At 42.9% G+C, this 16,555-nt stretch overlaps 1 protein-coding gene and 2 long non-coding RNA genes across 4 annotated transcripts in view; 2 read left to right on the top strand and 1 right to left on the bottom strand.

Annotated features, from left to right (window-relative positions):
- Nucleotides 1-534, bottom strand: part of NUP205 (nucleoporin 205) — a 53,867-nt gene extending 53,333 nt beyond the window's left edge. For both annotated transcript variants that reach the window (XM_035336101.1, XM_035336109.1), the window contains exon 1: nt 377-534. In XM_035336101.1, coding sequence (XP_035191992.1) covers nt 377-404 — 28 coding nt within the window. In that variant the 5' untranslated portion in view covers nt 405-534. The remainder of the gene's footprint in view (nt 1-376) is intronic.
- A 2,316-nt stretch (nt 535-2,850) lies between these two features.
- Nucleotides 2,851-6,615, top strand: LOC118172296. The gene is made up of 3 exons (XR_004753630.1): nt 2,851-3,044; nt 4,248-4,358; nt 6,572-6,615. It is a non-coding gene; the product is annotated as an uncharacterized LOC118172296 (long non-coding RNA).
- Nucleotides 6,616-6,621: 6 nt separating this feature from the next.
- On the top strand, nt 6,622-8,868 carry LOC118172288. The gene is made up of 3 exons (XR_004753627.1): nt 6,622-6,664; nt 7,220-7,439; nt 8,742-8,868. It is a non-coding gene; the product is annotated as an uncharacterized LOC118172288 (long non-coding RNA).
- The last annotated feature ends 7,687 nt before the right edge of the window (nt 8,869-16,555 follow it).

Here is a 16,555-nt window from a genome sequence, read left to right as displayed (position 1 = left end):
GACACCAGATGACTTCTTAAATTACTGTCGGATTATTCCTCTTTTCCTCTTGATTTAGGTTACCGTGCAGTTTTACCGGGTGAGCGCTGCCTCAGCAGCCCCCACCCGCTCCTTGTGACTGAAGGGATCGCAGGGGCTCCCGCTGCTCCTAACCCTTCGCCACACTCCCCGCAAGACAAACTCCCTCCGCGCTCCCAGACCGCAATTTCACTGCGGACGGCCTCAAAGCGCGCGACCCCGAAGCGACGCCCCACCGCCGAGCCCCCCGGGCCGGGCAGCCCGCTCCGCGCAGGCCTCCCCGCAGCGCCCCGGGGCCGGGCACGCCGCAGCGCTGCCGCCGCCCGGCCCGGCCCGCGCCTCGCGGGGCTCCTCTTACCCGAATTTACCGCCAGCGGCGCCGCCATCTTAGCGAGAGGGAGGGGCAGCGGCGCCGCCGCCTGCGGAAGGCCCAGCAGCGCCGCGGGCTGCCCGCCGCCGCGCCTCCACAGCGCGGGACGGTGCTCGCGGCCCGGCCCGGCCCGGGTGAGACCCGCAGGCGCTCCCTTGTCCCGCTTCGGTGCTGCCCGGCGAGCCGGGGAGGCGGACGAGCGGCCGCTCCCGGGCCGGAGCGCGGGCGGGCCGCAGGCAGCGGGCGGCGGGGCCTGAGCCGCGGCCTGACGGGAGCTGTAGGCGAGGATGGGGAAGCGCAAGGGGAGCGGGTGGGCCGTGACGGGATGGAGCCAGGAGCCTCACGGAGCTCCGGGCTAACACCTGCACCCACAGACCTTAAACGCCGCTTTTACTTCATTCACACACGTGCACACCCCTTCTTGTCCTGTTAAAGGCAATCCTTCAGCCCTGCTTTATAAGCCACGCTCAGTTAATAAAGAAAAATACCTGAAGTTAGATGCAAATCTAGTGGAGTGGTTTCTATTTAAGAAACAACAACAAAAAAGTTAATGTCTTGTGACGTTATTTACATGTAATTAAAACAGTAATATCCACTTAAAAACAGTAGACAAAGTTTTTTTGATCGATCTCGTGAGCGAGCGTGGAGCTTTTTAAAGGGATGTTTTTCTTGGTCTTCAGCGGTAAACTAACGTTTACGATTTGTGTAGAGGGAAGAAACAGCCCTGACAGAGGTTATGCTGTGAAGAAAGCTGCTTTTAAATACAAGAAAGTACCAGGAGTGGAGTAAATAAAGGAAAAGAGACATCTGTACATGTGCCTAGAGCTAAGGAATAGGTATCAGTATCTTAGGAGTCTCCCATATCTGAAGTCAGCATACTATCCTCTGTCCCCATGGTAATCGTCTTATACAGGAATTCCCTCCAGTTTTACCTTTAAGGTAAAAGATTCCACCAGAGATACGTATTCAATAGTTTCTCCTCTTGGACTTTATTAAAGCAATATTTCACCTGTTGTGAAATAGCATCCAACAAAGTAGGCCCTTGGGGAACTGGCAAAATAAGTATCTTTGTTCTCTAGATCTTCAATATGACTGGATGGCAGAGTGGGCAGTAGAGAGAGAGCAGTGGTCCTGGGGTGAGAGCGACTTGGCAAGACATAGGAAAAAGACACCAAAATGAGAAGGCTTCTGGAGAAAGAAAAGAAATTTTAAAAGGGGTTGGAGGAGTGTCCTGCCCAGAACAGCTTCTCACAGAGTTCAAAGGATTAACCTGTTCTCCTTAATTTGACCTAATTTGTTCATTTAGTCCCAGGGCTTATATTTCTTTGAGATACAGCTTTTTGTGGTCTTATCCATGAGCTTGAACAGATCTATCTATAATAGAAATCAGATGACTGATAATAAATTATTTAGTTTGCTGTGGGAAGAAAACAGTGTCAGGTAAGAGACAGAAACAGAAAATAAGCAAAGCTGTTCCACAAGCAGAACTAATGCAGCCTGGGCACAGCATCTCCTACCTTCTCCTGCACACCCATTGCTGCAAAGCCACATCTCTGCTGCTACACTGCCCACATGCCACCTAAAGACTGGGGGTTTATGAGAGGAAAGCGGGTGGGAATTGTGATACGTTCAGAGACACCTGTGCTGATCAGCTGGCCACAGCAAGCTTAAGGGATAGCTAGAGGTTTTACTTCAATCTTTACAGTCATAGTGGCCTGCCTTTATTTTGAGCTTTTTCCTTTTCATTTTCCCTGACTTCTGCAAAACTTGTGAGGACATAAACTTTTGAGTCCTTTTACCCCTTGATCATATTAGGCTGGACTTGGCTCAGGAATTGCAACAGGTTCAAAAGCTACTCAAAATGTTTGGCAGGCTGAGTGTGATTTCCTAAGCCTGGTTTCCTTAAGAAACAAGGCCAAAAAATAAATAAATAAACAAAACAATTTTTTTAAAAGCTTTTCCCAGACATTCAGAGCTATCATATTGCTTTTGGCATTCAGATGCAGCCAGATTGCACACACATTTTTTTCATCTCTTGGAAGAAAAAAATCCTGTCTAACCACTGCAGATTGAAGATGCTAAATTTCCAGATAATTCTTTTGGGTCCTTTGCCAATGGGCCACCAGTCACATAGCAATGTGAAGAAAAAAACTCCATGAAAAGAGCAGATGGTATGGGATGGGTCACTGAGCAGTTGAACTTCAGAAGAAAAATACCATGCTTAGCTTCAGCTGTGTAGCATTTATTTTACTCTTTCTCTGTTGGCAGTGTGATTTTTTTTTTTTTATGCAAAACAGTTGTGACGGTACTACTCCTAGGACAGATGAAGGAAGAGTTGCAGGTAGATACACCATACATCCTAAACGTATTTATGTCAGCATAGATGCATTCATCTGTGCTTTGATGAGTAGGCAAGTCCATGGCTAGTAATTCTTTGCTTATTCTTGCTTTATTGGCTGTCCTTTAATTGAGGATCTTACTGTTTGCCTGGTTTGTTAAGCTATTTTTGCTAAGTCACTATAGGAAATGAATACCTCATTCCTCTTCCTAACAATAGCTCTTAGGAAGTTCTCCTCCAAGCCAACTGGGTTCAGTGAAGGACACGTGCTTCTTTCATCCATAATTAGAGGATGGAAATCTGTGTAATATATCAAAGGTAGGCTGGCACTGAATGCCCGAGATGGATATTAATTCCTCTGGATTCCAGGGAAAGGAGGTCCCCAGATTGCCTGCAGGGTAGTGAATTCTGCATGTGCCACGTGAGATCTTGTATAAAGCCTGCTATTTTCTGTAGGTAGCAATAACTGCTAGTAAGAACTAAAATTAGCTGCACCATGGATGCCTGATCTTTGACTGGAAATTCTAGATGCTTTGTGATGTAATACAGAGGTAACGTTATTATTATTTAATAATATTAAATCTAGTCATTGCTTTTCATAGTCAAATCACATACCATGATACAAAGATAACAATAACGATAATACAATTTATTTAGTTTGCATTTTATTATGATTAGGAAGAACAATTGCTAGTAATAAAAAAGTTTTTTCTAATGCCCAGGAGGCCATCCATAATCTCGTACCTTTAATCTTGAGTGCAGTCATGGGGATCATAACCTGTGTGATTAACAGAAATGAAAAGCCAAAGTATTTTCTGCCTGGCAGCTGAAGAAGATGCCCTGTAGACGTAAACCTACATAAATATAGATGAGCATTTACATTTTGAAAGATTTGTTTTTACCCAAAAAGTCGAAAGTATTTCTGGCTACTGCTTAGACCATAAAACTTACTTCCTTGAGCTCTTATTTTGACTGACACTAACACATCTCAGTTTACTCATCTGTAAAAATGGGTGTAACATTTCACAGTAGCCTGGAATGCTGATCAACTGGATCTTTAGCCTGGCCCTATCTGAACACAGAAAAAGAATGTGGTTTTGGGTTCCGTTAAGTTGGCGGAGTAAAATCCCTGAATTTTCTTACCACGCTGGCTAATTTTCCGGAAAACTTCTTAGCACTCTAATCCCGTCTTTGTAGCAAAAAGGTGTGTTTTATACATCAAGATGATTAGCTCAGCTGCAAATCTGAGAAGAAAAGTGTAAGACCTTTCTCTGCAGTGATTCTCAAGAAAATAACTTTGTAATTTCTCTGTCTTTCATCCTAGATATTTCTCCTGTCACCATGGTTTCTAAGCTCATCGGAGAAACTGTGTGAGGTTGTTGCTAGCTTGGAGAAGTGGTTTATCTAGTCCAAGGCAACAAAGAGCTAAATGTTCACAAAGTTGTACGAATACCTTCCTCAGGATCTGGGAATGGAGGGAAGGGAGCTGAACAATGGTCAATGTTGTCCTCCCTGTGTTAGGAAAATTATTGACAATCAACATCAAGTCGCAAATAAACGCCTTGATAAGATGAATCAGTAATTTCCCTGCTTGACAACTGGGTATTTGTGATCCCCGTCTGAGCTGCAGAGGTAAATTGAAAATACCATTCTTGCCTGTGTGATGTCTCTTCAACTATTTTGGCAACTTTTTGCTAATACCTGCTTTGGGGTCCTGAGAGCTCTCTGTCTTTTTATTCGTTGTTCTCCCAGAATTAAAATAGCTTTTGTCTTCCTTTTTGTAATAATTTCTTCATTTAGCATCTGAAGGGAATGCAGCAGTTATTAATGTAGGATATAGTCAGGTTATTGTAGTGTTGTAACTGCTAGTAATTGATAACAAGAGGTGAAGAAACATACAACATGGAAAATGACAGAAAAGCAAAGTACAAGCCAAATGGAGATATTTGATATAGTCAGTAGACATGTTGGCACATCAGCTGCCTCATTGATATTCATTCTGTTCAGGGATTTCCGTATCAGATTTACAGATGGTTGATGTTTTTGCTAGTTGCCAGTCCCACAATTTCAGACTTTGCTCTGAAATTCACACTGAGCTCTTTCCAAAGCATCTTGTATATACCTTGTAGGATGAATTGTACACCTAACTTTTGGATTCTCATCAGAGAATGGCTGTGCTGGATTAGGCGTAAAGCCACAGAAGTGTAATGAGGTCACTTTGGCAACACTGAAGGTATGCACAAAAAAAAAGTTGCACAAAAATGCCTGGGCTAAGAATGTAAAGCACAGGGGTACTTTAAGCAGTGGTGATACAGGAGATGGGAGAGAAAGCATCCTGACAGTCATAACATGAGCCAAATTGGAAAAATCAGGACTTTATATTTATAAACTGAATGAATTTGATGGGAACCAGCATGACTTGGGAAAAAATGGAATCTGGCAATGCCTTCTCTGCTGCAACATAAATTTGCTTCACAAATTATACTGCCACTCTGTTAATCATTTTCCCATTGTTGTCCACTTCTTTGGCATTCTCTGGGTACAAGAGGGTAAGTTTCTCCATGCTGAAAATATGTGCAGAATTTGTCTTGCACAGTCTGACAGTCAGTTACTGAAGTACTTTCCCTGTCTTGATGCTCTGAGATAGCCTATTTGAAAGAGAAACCTGTATGAATAGGTAACATATATAGGTAACAGGATTTGCTTCCTGCTCCAGTCCATTTTTGTTTTGTTGAAATTTTCTAAGGATCAGGAGTAATTATCCTCAGCAACAAGAATGTGCAGGACATGAACAGAACAAATTCAATTTCTGAAAGGGGCAACTGTATTAATTGTCTCTGATGCCAAATTATTTCAAGAGAAGTCACAAATCTGTTAAAGTCTCCTCCTGCCTTATTTGGTTGTGACTGTGCTGCAGAAGGATAATGAGAAGCAATAGGAGCTGTGCACATGTAATAGAGCAATTGTTGAGACCACATGTTCAATAACTCCTACCAAGGTGACACCTTAGATGTTGAAGCACTGAACTGTATTACGTGCTTGAGTAATCAAGGCTGGCGATTATGGCTATGCTCATTCAGTTGCTTGAGTGTTTAATAGTAGAATAGTGGAAAACCTTTATCTTAGCTGCAGGTTTCCAAGCGGCATGGCACATACCACTTTCATACCTTCCTTCTAGATGGCATCAGATAGCCAAAATGAATTTCCCTAATCATTCAAGAACATTCCTATTTAAGTCAGACAAAGCTAATCCTCTGTCTTTGAAATGTAGTGCTGAAAAACACCTGGTCAGCTAATATGAACTCTCAAACAAAATGAGACCTAACCAAAAGATAAATTTCTCAGAGTTAATCGTGTGTGTCTGCAGGTGTCCAGCACGGTGGAATGGTAATCTCTAAGGTCCTTCTACAAGTCAAAACTACTCCTATCATAAATTAACTTCTGTGGAATTATTATGGATAATGAAGCATACTTAGGAGAATAGTTCACTACAAAGTTAATAACCTAGTGAAAGCTGCGTACAAGAAACACCAATTTCAGGAACAGAAATTCAAAGGTCAAGAACTTGCAGGAAAAAAAAAAATAGTGGCCCACATTCATCATCATGGTTGGTATTTGCATCAAGGGTCATATCAGTTCTCAGACAGCAGTAATTATGGTTATGATCTCAAGATAGCTTTACATCTTGTGCTACCTCTTTACAAATGGCAATCAATATTTGCTTGGAAATAATACTCAGAATGTGTCACTTGGCTGCCTTCCTAGGCATCTTTCTATTAACTTTTTTTTTTTTTTTTTTTTTTTTAATATAATGCATAATACTTTCACTCCTATTTAATTTGCAGTCTGTCTGTAGAGACAAGAAGTTGCAGTAAGTCCAGCCCAGGAGCAGCTTGAGGTACTGTCTCGTTCTAAGACACCAAGGAAAAGGTTTGCTTGTAGGTGTATTTAGAATATATTCTAAGCTATGAAAAATACCATAAAAATGAGGTGGCCTTATTTTTAATGAAGATTTGATTGTACATTTTGGGTGACTTAGTTTGACGTTTTTATCCTGGAAGATGGTAAATGTGTTTCAAAGTGATTTTTCCAGAACTTCTGAGTAATTTAAGTGTAAATTTTGTGGTCAAGCCGGCATTATAGGAAGGCTTAACGCCTCCCTTTCACTGGGGGAGTTCAGATCATTTTTCAGGTTGTGAGAGGCTTGCTATATGCACCCTCTCCTCTGCTTAACTCATCTCCCCTACCTCCCGTAAAGGTTGGAGGTGACTTTGGCACTGTACACCCTCAATCCTTCTTGTTAGTGCCACTTCATTTTGCAAAATATAAATGAACTTTCACTGGATATGGAACTGAAGCCTGCCAGAGTGTCGTAGAGATAATTCCACCATTCAGATGAGTAATTTAATCTTTCAATCATCATCATCTTTCAAGATCATTCAAACTGATCTTTACCACCAGGTAAAGCATCTTTCTCCTGCGGTCTGTTTCAGTCTTCAACTCTCTTGGAAAAAAGCATCAGCCTCAATCAAAAGAACTGAGAGAAGCACAGTCAGGGTCCTCTACTGCCTTAGAGCTCTTGCTCAAGTAATGTAAGACTCAACCAATTTACTTTCTGCCTAAATCATGAAGAAATGTAACCTAAGTTCCTGCCACTTTGGAGAGTTCTTGAAAGCCTGGTCCATGTGTGAAAGGGGACACCATTTCCAGCAGGTCTGTGAACTTGACCAGCTATAACCTTTTTTTCCTTATGGGTGTTTTCAAACCAAGCCAATCTATATTACAAGGTTACTTTTTTTTTCCCTCCCTATTCTCAGCAAGAACAAAAACATGTTTATTTGTATTGATCACAACCACTCTTTTAATACTTTGGTTTTTTGCCTACTCAGATAATTCCATGAGTCATATAGCCCCAGTGCTCTCAATAGACAGATTGATCTAATCTAATAGTTACCTGTCTATTCTCTCCATTCATGGCTCCATAAAAAAGGATCCAATAATACGTTGCAAACACAGAGAGAATTAGGGGATAGTATTAATTGTTGATATTCAAAATTAAGAGAGAAGAGTAAGGGGACAGTCAGGAGGTTCTGCCACCACAAACAGCTAGTGTCACCCAGTGCGACACATGTTCTCGCATGATGCCCACATCCTTCTCAACCAAACCACGGCTGGAGTCAGCTGTGCCAGACAAAGACAGTCCTCAGCAGGCAGCCTGACTGCCAGAGCCAGTCAGCATGAGAGCTGCAGAGGTAGGACAGCAGGAATCACCTTTCGGGTGACCTTCTGTCACATGTGGTGACATGAACAAAAACCCAAGCTCAGCCTTTTCCCAGCACGCAGCGGGCACACCTTACAGGTAATTGTGCTGTCAGTCTACTCTTCTGCATTTACAAGCCCTCTGCAGACTGAGCTGCCCAGTCTCACGTTTAGAGCTTTTATTTAAAACAATTTCTTGGATTTCACATGTGTGAAAGCTTCAAAGAGGGTTTAAAGCAACCAGCCTTTTGAACTCGTGTGTGTTGAATTTCTTGGAGGCTTCTCTCATGAACCGGTTGCTTCATGACGTTTAGAGCTGCTGAACTGTAAAGGCCTATAAAAGAGACAGACAAGTAATGAAAACCTAAGGTGGCTGTGTTTATCCTCTTAATTCCTCAGTTATCTGAGATGAAAGGTACCAATTAAAGGTGGATGCTGTGTCATAGCTAGGTGCTCTTAAGGAATCACACTACTCAGAGTATCAGCCAAGCGCCTTCGACAATTTGGATTGTTCAGTCACATCAACAATTAGAAAGCAGCGCCCAATAAAACTCAATTAGGCCATCATATTTGCTTTTGTACAGGAGTACAATAGAACCATTGTTATTCTTTCAGCAGTCTTACTTTAGATTTTGAGTCCTGCATTCTGTTTCTGCTCTTTGACTTCTCGTGAAAATAGTTGTACCTCAATAAACAGATACTGCACCTATTTAACTATTTTTAAATAAAATCCACATTGGAGTTTTTGCCTACTAGATTGAGACAAACTTGGATAAGAAGCTTGGATGTTAACTAGACGCTGAAGATGAAAAGATAACACCCTCATCTTTAAGATCTCAGCTCAGACTCACTGTTTGCCTGTCCTGAGGTGAGACAATATGATTTCATTCTGGTGAGAAGAGGTCTGAGAGATCTCCCTCTGATTTCTGTGCCTTTGAAGTTTGACAGAAATGAGTCAAGGTATATACTGCTCAGAAGAATGAGGAAAGGTATATATTATGCAGCAGGAAGAAAGTCCAGTGTCTAGATTCCTATCTGCAAAGAGGATTGAAGAGGAAGGCAACCAGCAGCTCACTTCCCTCGTCCCTAATTTTGGCAAAGTCTCCTTACCAAAGTGTGAAGTAGCAGGCTGCCCACCTGATCTTGATGCTTTTACTCTGCTGCTTCTGTACAGGAGAGTGAAGAAAGTGGCTGCCTGGAGACGGGCTGAATGAAAGGGTTGCCTCTGAAGGGCGACAAGGCTGCCCACGTGCAGCTAGCCTTTGGCAGAGCCTCCTGTTACGCAGCACCCTGTGCGTCTTGCTCTGCAGCGAATTCCCTGCTTTATTCTCTCAGCAGACTTCTTGTTACCTGCTGTTCTGATTAGTCATAGCTTCACCCTGAAGTCTTTTTATAATTCATTCCAACATAATATGCCTAGGAGATTAAACATGGCAGATTCTCGATACATTTGGTAGAATTTGGTGGGGGCCCAAATCTTTTTTGTATCATCATCCTGTACCAGTGTTTTCCACAGTGTGGGCCTGATACTTGGTATGGAAATCCTGTGTGGGAAACTTGTAGAATGAAACGATCTTTCAGAGAATGATGAATTTTCATTGTTCTTCACAGGAATTGCAAACGTTCACCTATTTTGGAAATCAGGTTACTTTTCTGGGATCCTGTGCAAACATAAGCATCTGAAAATTTTGAAAGTTGTGGCTTTTAGACATTTTATTCTTTTATTTCCTAGTTAGGAGAGATAGCGCTAGGAATAGACTAGAGCAAAAAACTCAGCATATCCTTCCTTCTCCACATGTCAATCCAACAACTGTGCAGTACCTTTTAAGGCCCAGCCTACAGTGAGTTTTTATAAAACAAACACCACCTCAGGTAAGAGTGACACAGATAAGCAGTGGAAGTGCTGACGGCACATCTGTGCAGAAGCTTTCCATGCAAAATTTTGTTCTGGTTTCCCAGAAATGATACTGATACAAAGAGAGTAAGGAGAAGAAAAGAAAACCTTAAGTAAAAATCAGCACATGATTTGCATGGTTTAGCAAAACGTGGCTCCTGTCACAGGCTGGCTGACTGCAGCTTAAAATAACTTCTTTAAGAATCAGAGGCATTTTGTCATTCCTTAAAAAAACAAGTGCTAGATTATTAGGAATAAAACAAACTGGGTCTAGCCAGGGCTTCAGTTCGACCTCTGGCCTGTTAACAGATTTTCACGCTATTCACGCAGTAATGTGACAATTATTTAAATGTTGCAGGGGAAAATATGGTGAACTTTGGAAATTCATAGGAAAGATGCAAAGCTATATATTAAAGTAGATAAATACCTGCCATCCTTCCGGTGTCTCTGTTAAGCAGAACACTATGGTCAGGATACCAGCCTGGTGTCTGACCCCCTGGCAATGAACCCTGCCCTCGGTGTCCCTCTGTCTGGCCCTGTAATGCCACAGGAGGGAAGATGCTGGAGGGAAGATGGAGCAGAAGGGGAAAGAGCAGAGCAGCACCAGGCACACAGTGCAGCTTTCGCTCTGTCAGCGTGTCAAGCGCAGGCCGTTAAGAAGAGGAAATGTCCTCTATCAGAACATAAAGGCCCAATTTCTCTGTACAACAAGCACATCCATGTCATACGGAGTCTTGGTTGCAGCTCTGCCTATATGCAAGACTGATCTTATTATTCTAGGATCTCTCATTCGTCATCATTACAGTCGGGTTCCTGCAGCTTCTTAAGGAACATACTCATATTTCTGATTAACAAATGCTTCACCTTTCCAATTTAATCTATTATTTTGGCTATCTAGCCTATCTAATCTCAGGCTTGTCTCTCTATCAGCATTATTTATACAGCACAAAATTAGCTGCAGTCGCGCACATTCCTTTGGCAAAAGGAAGTAGATCTGCCTGGAAAACTGCAAGGTTGCAGCTGGAGCTTGGCTGGTGCAATATATTTACAAGCACCAAAGTTCACCCCTGCCCCTTAGTGCAACGTCATACTTTCTTGACCGGCGAGCTCCAGCCACGCCTGGCCTGTGCAGAACGTGAACTCTCACACCGCTAAAGCCTGTGGACATTCTTTTCACGAACACTTTCTGTTTGTACGGTGGCCATGGAATCAATACACAGTATAAAGTATTGCATTTTCCCAAGTCGTGCACTTTTTATTTGGTCTCAGCAAATCCCATATGGCTGAGGCATTTTTATAAGAATGCAAGCAATTCTGAGCTCTGTAGAAAATGCTGATTGCTGCTGGATGCAGGCAGAGGGCAGAAGAGGAAAAATGCATTCCTTTCAATGCACTAATATAGAAGGCAATTAAGGAATACGACAATAATGAGCAATAATTTTCTCTCATAATGTATGTTGTGCTTTAAAGAGCAGGTGAGGACTGACCGAAAACAATAACAAGTAACATAATGAAGTCCTGTCTACACAGGGATGTTACTTCAGATGTTTTCGATGAGCTGTCTCGAGTGTGTTCACAGAGATTGTTTTGAAGTGACTGGGCTTTCAATGTGCATGAATGAACCCCAGGCCCACCAGCTATAAGCTGCGTCGAGCTCACAGGAGGATTCTGTCCACTCTCGCAACGATTTTCCCTTGTTGCATAACGTGATGTGGTTTATTTGCTGTCTGGCCCCTGAGTGCCCTCTTCTGTTACAAGATCATCTGGATTACATCTAGATGAATGCTGGTGGCTTCCTTTGCAGTTCCAGTCCCGCCAGCCAAATTCACGCGCTCCCTAGAGCAGCACCTCTTTTCTTCCCCTGATATTGTCTCATGGGCTGTGTGTAGCACAACCAGACCTGCCTTTATGGCGGTGCCTCAAATAATAGGATTTGCCAAACTGAATGCAAGAGAGAGGCAATCCTGAGAGGTGGAGCAGTGCCACCATAATGCAAACACTGGCTGCAAGAGCACAAGGGGCGTGAGCAAGACCTTCAGGACTTTTATTTTTAAATCCCCAGAACTGGGTGAGTTGGAAAAGATTTATGTGTGAGCTTGCCACTGAACCCCGGTATTGTAATGTACTTGTGTGATTTACAACAGCTGTCAAATTATGTCACTTCATACAGGGAGTTGTAGAGCTATTTGTTTCAAACCACTACCCTGAAATGCAAAGACTGAAATTACAAAAACGCCTTTTGAAATCCAGAGATGGTCAGTTTGCAAGTGCTGCTGATGGAAATACTGCTGCCACATCCTGTATTCGACTGGAGTGCTGCATCTCCAAACCAGGTAATATCTGGATGCCATCACTGGCGGTGGAAATGAGCTGTGTGAACCACGAGCCTCTCTCCACCAGTCTGGCACTGTCTTCCCCAGTGCGGTCGTTGTGGCCTTCCACAAAGGAGAATCCAATCTACGTCCCCACCTCATGCTGCTTGGCTGCACTTCTGGCCTCGCTGCTGCTTTTCCTGCTGCTCAAACAACACGGAGGCCCAGCATGAGTTAAAGGGAAGGCAGATTGCAGGGCAGACATATTTATTGCAACAGTGGATGCAGAAAGGGAAAAAGCAATAGCAGATTTAATTTGGCTCATACGTTGCTCAGCACACTGAGCTCTTAGCTCCTTTCACGTTTTATGAGACGAATTACCAAAATTAAACATTTCAAAATGCTGACATTATGAGACACTTATAATCAAATCTTTAGCAATATCAAATCCTTGGATTCAGGCCAGTCACTCTAAAGTCTGTTCTCTTCTAGTGCACATGGTGCTGACCTTCATGTGCTACCAGCGATCTTAAAGCAAAGACTGCCTCCCATTTTACTATGCACAGAGCAAAGTGATGCAACCTCCCTGCTCATCTGTATGGCATCTCTCATTTACTTCTGCAGTTGAGTATTTTTCAGCACTCTTCTGTGCAATGCCACATACTCTTCTGATTTATCTACCACCTTTTTCAGTAAGACTTTTGCCTCATCTCTTGGAAACACACTTCAAGGTAAAATCCCTGCCAAGGTGCACATAGTCTGCAAACTTGAATCCTGTTCCTCTTCACCTCTCAGAAGTTCAGGATCTTTCCTTCTTCCCATTCCAGAACCAGCACAGGCTTTCTATAGAACAGAGTAAAGCGAGAGGCATCTGTCTTTGTTACATGCAACCAGGTTCCCTGGGAACATCCATTTCCTAGGGGAGCCCAGTCTGAAAAAGAATATGGGAATGACATACCAAAATAAAGAAAAAAGGAAAAGGAAAGAAAAATTAAAAAAAAAGAAAAGAAAAGAAAAGAAAAGAAAAGAAAAGAAAAGAAAAGAAAAGAAAAGAAAAGAAAAGAAAAGAAAAGAAAAGAAAAGAAAAGAAAAGAAAAGAAAAGAAAGAAAAGAAAAGAAAAGAAAAGAAAAGAAAAGAAAAGAAAGAAAAGAAAAGAAAAGAAAGAAAAGAAAAGAGAAACCTATTATCATGGGCACTGTGTTCAGTGTAGAAATGACAAATATTTGCAATTTGTCTCTGGCAACCAAGGCACCATAATGATGAGGAACATGAGCCTCGCAAGCTGCTCAATGCATGAAAAACGTTTCAAAAGAGAAAAGGGGAATAGGAAGGAGAAGTCCATGGATCCTGTGAATGGATTTTAGTGCAGAAGCCAGAAGGCACAAGATGAGCTGGAAGGATGCTGCTGACAACTTGTGTTAGCTTGCATGCCAGCATCTAGATTCAGAAGAGTTTGGGACAAGGAAAATGACATACAGGCAACTTTGCTGGAAATTGTGCAGAAGGAAGCAGACCTCTGAAGAATATTAGGATTTTATATGCCTACTAGTACCTCAAGTGAACCCTGAGGTTAAAAAGAGTAGCGTTGACTTGCTGTAGGTCCCCATGGATTTCTGTGCCCTTTCCAGAGTGATTTCTGCTTTCATTTGCAGAGGTAGGGGCAGTTAGCACTTAAGGTGTGTTGTGCCAGAGTTAAGCTGAGTGAGTAAAGATTACCACGAAAAAAATGGCAGAAGCATCCCGAAGTTCTCATCTTTCCCTAATAACACTGATTCTTAACAAAAGCAGTAACAAAGATACATTTCTTTCATATATTTGGCTACAACACATTCATTTTTCACCAATATATTCTCTCATTTAAAAAAGAGCAGGACGAAATCTCTCATCCTGCTTCCCTGAGCAGTTTGGACACCTCCTGCTTCTCTCATAGATTTTGAGCAAGACATGGTGAGCATCTGTCACTTGCAGCAAATATTGATCAGAGTGTTTGTAAGGCTCCTCCACCTGCCCTTCATTTTTCCAACAAAGCCCTTCATTATTATTCTGCAGTTACTCAGAAGAGTCATATAGTTCCTTTATCCAGCACATTTGCCCAGTTAGAGGTGTCATTAGCCATAGGAGCAGAAAGATGTCTGGGTCTCCCAGACTGACAAAAGAAATGGCAACATCATTAACATCCATAGCAGTCCAGGGAGCAATTCTTACTGTTGGTGCAGTAAATAAGGCTGAATTTCTAAAAATCCTGTCATCAGCTATTGTGTATCATTCTGCACTAATACTTGTGAACTTTCCATACTAATCAATGAGGCTCTGCAGAAGCTTGGAAGAAACATTTTTTTTTTCTTTTTGAGGAAACCCGAGTGTCAGTATGAAATACAGGTGCACACATCCAACTGCTGCTTCTAGCACAACTCAGGAGCATCAGCTTTCCAAATCTTGAATGATTTTCTCAGTACTAGCACACTGAAACATGTGCTCGGTCTGTATTTCCAGCTATTCATCTGGCTGTCTGTGCAGATGCTTTGCAGCTTTTACCATCTTGAAGTGTATCAAAATGTGGCCATGTAAGTAAGAGTAACCTATCGAAATAACTACCTTACTTAAAAGCAAGAAAATAATTAATTTAAAGACATCTTAAACCTAACGATGGCCACCTTAAATCTAACAATGGCCACATAATGCCTCTTACAGCAGATGTGTGCTGAAATTTGTGTTCATATGGGGCTCAGCAAAGGAGTAGGAACAGCCTCTTAGCAAGAGCAAGACTCCTCAGCAGTGGATTAAAAAAAAAAACAAAACACCAAATCCACTTAATAAACAGCCTTAACTCTGATCCATGAATCACAGCTCTTAGATGTATTAGTTTAATTTTTCTTTTAGAGTCAAAGCACTTTTATTCAACAGGAAGCATCGCCAGGTGTGTCACCAACTACATTCCTTATGTAAGTTTCTTACATAATAGGTACTTCTGGAGCTTAATCATTTATATAGAGCTTGATATGAAAATGTGCAAAACACACACCTTTTGAGAAAGTCTATTATTTTTATATATATTCATTGGAACTTGATTATTATGTAGCTATAGCTATGATGTATATGTTATAGTTGAAGATGCAAACATGGAATTTCTCGTATATATAGCTCTTTCAATTCCATTGTACGCTTTGTTTCCAAAAGAGCATTGCATTTGTGTTACACATGTCAAGACTACCAATGAAAACTATTTATTTTTATGCAGGCTTGGAGCTTGCCTATAGCCAGAAGCGGTAAAGTGAATTCATTGAGCTTGATGTTTCAGATATACTTATATTGATATAAAACTTTGTATGCAGGAGGTAACATTGGCTTGTTTGGGGAAGGAGAATAAGCCAAGCCGCCACGAGGCACTGTGTTGCTAGCAGAACAGGCGTGTGGTGAGAGGCTGTATGAGTACATTGTGCTTTAAGATACGCATGTAAAGATGAAAAACATCACATTGCTACATGAATCGGTTATACTGATCAAGAGCGCATTCTGTGATGACCACGGTGATGAACACCTCTCACCTAGCAGCTGCAGAAGTTAAGTAAAAGCCTCGGGTGGGTATTGCCGTGGCAGAAGTCCCAATAGCTTGTGCGCGGGAGATAAGCGGTGGCTGAACAGCCAGGGTGAAGCCGCATGAGCTGGGCAGGCGCTGCCACCGGAGAGGCAGTAAAAGTGCCTCGTCTTCTTGTCTGGTATCTGAGCTCCTGAGGGTCCTTGGTGCGCTACGGGGGCTGCAGGCACAAGGAGGGGGATTTGCAGGTTCACGTGTACCAGGCCCGCGGCCTGGGGTGTTTGGTGCCTGCGGTAGAAAGAAGAGGCAGCAGCAACGTGGTTTTGCCTCAGTTTCTGTCACCAGAGACCAACGAGGCGAGTCTCCGTCGGGACAGGGATCCTTCCCTCCGGGCTTTGCAGGAAGGAAGACGCCCCTGTCAAAGTCACTTGACAGGATTTGCCTGAATTTTGAAACTGGAGAGGGGGAACCCAGCAGACGCCTGGTGCCGCGCCTCTGGCCGCTGCCCCTGGCCCGGGGGGGGGCTGGGGCTGAGGGGGGGTCCCCGTTTTTGCGGCCCCGCTCGGAGCCGGGCAGGAGGCGGCGGGACGGCCCCCCCCCGAGGGGCGGCGAACGGAGCCGGGAGAAAATAATAATAATAAAAATAAGAAGAAAAAATAAGAAAAAATAACAAAACGAAGCGACGGCTATGGTAGGGGAAATGAGAAAAAAAAATAAATAAAATGAAAAAGGAGCCGGTGCGCCGGACCTGTCCGGGTTTAACAGCCAGCAACAGGTGGCTGCCACCGCAGCGGGCTGCGGCCGGGGACCCCCGGCGCGGGGCGGCTC

Source organism: Oxyura jamaicensis, chromosome 1 (assembly GCF_011077185.1).
Source record: "Oxyura jamaicensis isolate SHBP4307 breed ruddy duck chromosome 1, BPBGC_Ojam_1.0, whole genome shotgun sequence".
Classification (NCBI taxonomy): Eukaryota; Metazoa; Chordata; class Aves; order Anseriformes; family Anatidae; genus Oxyura; species Oxyura jamaicensis.
Note: the sequence above shows the minus strand (reverse complement) of the source record. Positions and strands in the feature narration are given on the sequence as shown.